A 5,128-nucleotide genomic window follows, 5' to 3' on the forward strand; every position below is an offset into this window, starting at 1 on the left:
GCATACTGTGAAGTGGATCATCATCGTCTGTGTTTGCGCGTGTACTAATTAATCATAAAACAAAACTATAAGTAAAATATAACCGCCAAGCGAGAGATTGACTAAACACATAGCCATTCATCAAATGTACAAGAAGTTAAGAGATAACACTAAAAACAAACTAGAATATGAGTAATAAGAATGTATACTTACTCACACACCTGCCCTCACACCTCCTTCCCACTTACCCAGGGTATAATCAATAAACTGTCTTAATTTTAGAAAGGGTACGTTGATATTCACTTCAGAGAAGACGCTGTAGAATACTGGTGACTGCATTTCGATTTAATGAGTCATTTTTGGTAGTGAGGTTTTCTTTGCTTCTTCAATTAAATAATTATTAGTGCTGACATAATATAAGATTTGTTTGAGTGTTATTAATAACTGATAACAGCAAACTGCTTTCGTTGCACAGATCTGTGTTGGCCCACTATAGCCGGCACCACAAACAAGCGGTACATTGCTTTGTTCGACTCAATTTCTCGATGTTCATTCACTGTATTTAGTACGAACTCGAAGATAAATCTTTCATGCTCCTACTATCCTACAGATATTACTATAATCAGTACTTGCACTAAATGGTGCCGTTTCTTCATATTTGACACACATCGTTAATATATTGGATTGTAAATTGCATCCTTCATTACTATGAGTAGGTAAACATTAACCAGCATGTTTCTCTTTGAGTTACACTATCCCGCTGTTATTATTATTTGTAAACTAACAGGGAGTCTTGGACATTATCTGTGCTGAAGGGTCACTGATTTGAAGATTTCAACGGTCAGTCTGCAACACCAAACGAGTTCATTGGAGAGAAAATGTGTCCTCTTGGTGAACTCCTCTGCTGTTCCAGCCCTTAGCTGACAATACTGACCTCTCAAACAAAAGACGGTATATTTTTACTTCTGAATACATCAACGGGTATTTAAAGCACCCACTCAAGCCCAACTAACACCATGCCTCTTTTTAACGGGCAGAACGTCACAAACGAGTCAAAATTGGTGTTTTGCAATTATTTAAACATACTGGCAATGGTAATTATTAAAAAAATCAGTATGATTTGTTTATTAAAAGTACAAAATGAATTTGAAAGAATTCCTTGTAATGAAATTAACACTGTATCTTTTTCACCCTTGAGATTTATTTTCCCTGCATTTTTTTACTTTTTCACTTCAACGCCTTCTAGTGCTCCTGCAGAAAAACGAAGACCTCGTTGTTGAATGGGCTGATTAATGAATGAGTCCTAGTTTAAAATAAATTAAAACTATCCTTAAATTGTTAAAGAAACGGTCACACTGAAAGAAGGGCATTATTGTTTATGTAACATTTGATTGTACACGAGGTAATGGTGTTTATTTTAGATTAATACCATTTATATATCTGTGCATTTTGTTTTAGATTTTTTTAACACACATGTTAACCTACAGATAAACTGAAACAATTTGCCAGAGCTTCTAAATACACACTGATGCATGTTGTTTTGTTTGCCCAGACTTTGCTTAGTCTCCAATTGGTTGATCCATAATAAAGAAAAAATAAACAACATTCATATTTAAGCACTTTTATTATATTTTACTGCATTTTACATACTAAGTGACAAGATGTGTTGTTTGCGATAACTTCAGCATAAATAAGAGGAAGTATGAAAATATGTGAAATATCAAAGTTGCATCGTCCTACTAAAAATACCCACGAAACAACATACACCATTTTCAATATTGAGGATTAGAGGATTCTGGAAGTTCGTTAGGGGTGTAGCATTGTTGATTATGCATGTCTATATGCTGTAATCAATTATTATGTTTTGCTTATCAAACCAAATTCAATGTGTGTGTGTATGTGTGTATATATATATATATATATATATATATATATATATATATATATATATATATATATATATATATATATATATATATACACACACACACACACACACACACACACACACACACACATATATATATATATATATGTGTGTGTGTGTGTGTGTGTGTGTTCCCTTTTTATTGAAGGTATATAATAAATGTAGTATTATCAAACCAATGATATTATAAACAACTTTTGCACCTGATTTCTAGGGCTGTGGTGAGAGATATAACGTTAAATAGACCGGTTAATGTACATTATTTACGAGCTGGTGAAACTGTGTGAGACGGGTGTAAAAAAAAAAAAAAAGACAGATTATATGTCCAGCAGTTTTTCACCCCTTCTGTCTCTTTTACCCCTTGTTAGTCTTTGTTCCAAACCAAACGAGCAAACGCACAGCAAACCCTGGACAACAAACAGTTACATATATAAATGTAAAATTCTGGATTGTAAATAAGCATTCATTTTAAAACCTAAGCTAGTCAACGAATAACCTGTGTGTGTGTGTGTGTGTGTGTGTGTGTGTGTGTGTGTGTGTGTGTGTGTGTGTGTGTGTGTGTGTGTGTGTGTGTGTGTGTGTGTGTATGTGTGTGTATTTGTATACGTGATATACTGTTTGAAATAAACATTTATTTAAAGTTCTTTGTTTTTTACATTGAATTTTTCTACATCAACACATGATAACGACAAATAAATCATTCAATTGTACATAAAACAAGACACACACACACACACACACACACACACACACACACACACACACACACACACACACACACACACACACACACACACAAATGTTCACATTTTGAGCTGTATCCAGTATCATATAGGAACAAGTATTACATCACAACATTGTATTGCTAATACTGATTCCAACTAGTAAAAAAAGCACCTTCTACATTATTCAGAATTATTCCTCATTCTCGTATTAGCATCCTGTGTCTCTCTCCACTCTCCAAAAATAACGCAGCTTAACTTAACGCCCGCTGCAGAGAAGCTCATTAAAATACTATGAGTATCACAAAACAGGTATTGAGAAACAGGTACATAGAACGGAATAACTGCTCTTCGTTTTCTCAAGTTTTGGTCCAGATGATAATACAGTATGGCACTATTATTATTAATATTATCTATTTTATCTATTTGACTTCATTTTATGTTGGTGTTTGTTCTGTTTTTACTACAAGCTGGATGTATTCGGTGCTGCACCCGCCTCCTGTTGGTTCTGTGAAGGTACCTTTGATTGCTGACTTGCAGGAGATGAGTGTGAAGAGCGCACCTTAGTATTGGGTAGTTTGTGATCTTTCTTCCATTTCATCCTCCGGTTCTGAAACCATATCTTGACCTGAAGTTCTCCCAAGCAAAGTGTGTGCGCTATCTCAACACGTCGACGTCTGGTGAGGTAACGATTAAAATGAAACTCCTTCTCTAGCTCAAGAACCTGTTGTCTGGTGTAGGCCGTTCGAGACCTCTTTGGCTCCCCTCCATTATAACTGGGATTGACTAAACACAAGACAAGTAGCAGGGAAATCATTTTAGATCAAATCTCAAATATTCATTAAAACAGCAAGAAAAACGGATTTAAACGTCACTGGAAACCATATATAGCCGACACAGGTGGTGTAGTACCAGAGGGAGAAATGTGTTTTTGGGTTAAAAATAAACAAATCCACATGTCCCAGGCAACGATACACGGTAATAAAATTGATGGGGGTTCTTAATGACTGACCTAACAGTTTGGTGCTCGTAAATTTTCTGGGTCTACAGTTACAAGGGGTATTTACACTTTTTATTAGAAGACTGCCAGCAGCCTCAATTTACACCGTGACACAACTTACCCGTCTTAACATGGACTTTTCTCATCCAGGGGTAAACGATAGGCTCTTTAGCACCCTTCTGCGCTGATAAATGTTTCCCACTGAGGCTGAATTCTGTGGTCAGTGGTACAGCTTCATAGTTTGGGTTCTGCCGAGGGATGTGGTTTTGGAGGACAGGCTGGGGATGAACGTGACCTCTCTGCGACAAGCCTTCCTGTTCACTGGAATGGATATTGTCGTAGTCGTAGGGAGCTTCCGTGTAGTTTGATCGCTGATAGAGCGCCTCGTGATGCTGTAATCCAGGATCTCTCGGTCGTTCATAGTATTCAGGAGAGGGGCTGGTTATATAGCTGTTCTGCGAATATTCCTCGCAAGAAGGGAAATTGGGCTCGGTGTAAGAGTTTATCAAATACGAGCTCATGGTCATTAATTTGTGAAGTGCTAAAATACTAATTTTTTCTCGCGTTGTCGTTTTTCTGGTCTCCCACAAAACCCTCCTACTCCCTGTAACATGTGCAAAGTTAAGCAATCATGTGACGAAACCCACCAATCAGAGTGCAGCTGCTATTAGGTTAGGCTACAGAAAAAAAAATGCTCCAGCGGTCAACATTTTTGTTTACTAATTAGATCGAAAAAATACAGAATGAATAAAAAAGTATATAATTCAATACGTTATGTATTATTCATGTGCATACCACATATAGCATACCACTAATTCGGTGTTATATTTTTCAGTTCCAGATACAGCTATGTTTTAAAAACACCCGTATTTTCATTTCACAGACACCAGTGGTCCAAGTTAAAACAGGAGATGATATAATCCTGATCATTTGCTTAGCTTTGAAGAACAACAGAAAATACACCATTGCTATAAAACGGATACATTCTGAACTTCTTTGTGCCATTTTGTCGCGTACGATTTGTAATCTAAACCAATCAAGCCTGAGTAATAATACTGCAAGGTTAATGGAATAAATCGAGGAGATATTTCGTATTTCGTTGCATTCAGTATATTGGGTACCTTATTAAGATTTGCTTGTCTGATAGACTGAACGCACTATGCGCAATGTGTACATTTTCACCAAAAAGTAAATCGTAAAGAAAGCGGATAAAGAACCTTGCAGTGGCTTAAACAACGGCAGCATATAGATATAAGCTATAAGATAATGTTCTATTGTTCATGGACGTATGATTATGTAGTTGCAGAATTTATTTCTTAGCAACACTGTAATGTATGTGAGGTTTGCTTTTCCTGTTTAATCCATATTTGTAAACAAACAATAAATCATTTTTTGCTTTTCTTTTTAATCAGTAAATTCGGGAAAGATTTCTACTAAAACATCTACTCTGGTTTGTATAAATTGGTAAAAGTATACGTCATAAACGCAGAGAGTACTCAC

General features: G+C 36.1%; 1 protein-coding gene across 1 annotated transcript; it reads right to left on the minus strand.

Moving 5' to 3' along the window:
• Window positions 1-2,708: 2,708 nt before the first annotated feature.
• LOC121313630 (homeobox protein Hox-A4-like) lies at window positions 2,709-4,264 on the minus strand. Its single transcript, XM_041246361.1, has 2 exons — window positions 3,750-4,264; window positions 2,709-3,414 (listed from the first exon to the last, which is right to left on the minus strand). Exons 1-2 carry the CDS (start codon window positions 4,153-4,155, stop codon window positions 3,092-3,094), a joined length of 729 nt encoding a protein of 242 aa, XP_041102295.1. The 5' UTR covers window positions 4,156-4,264; the 3' UTR covers window positions 2,709-3,091.
• Window positions 4,265-5,128: the final 864 nt, after the last annotated feature.

This window comes from Polyodon spathula, chromosome 3, assembly GCF_017654505.1.
Source record: "Polyodon spathula isolate WHYD16114869_AA chromosome 3, ASM1765450v1, whole genome shotgun sequence".
NCBI classification, from domain to species: Eukaryota; Metazoa; Chordata; class Actinopteri; order Acipenseriformes; family Polyodontidae; genus Polyodon; species Polyodon spathula.

Excerpts from the sequence above, each read along its gene's own strand:
- LOC121313630 (XM_041246361.1), bottom strand. The coding sequence starts at position 4,155 with ATGACCATGAGCTCGTATTTGATAAACTCTTACACCGAGCCCAATTTC. Across the intron at positions 3,415-3,749 it reads AAAAGTCCATGTTAAGACGG|TCAATCCCAGTTATAATGGA; the intron begins GTAAGTTGTGTC and ends TCTTGTGTTTAG.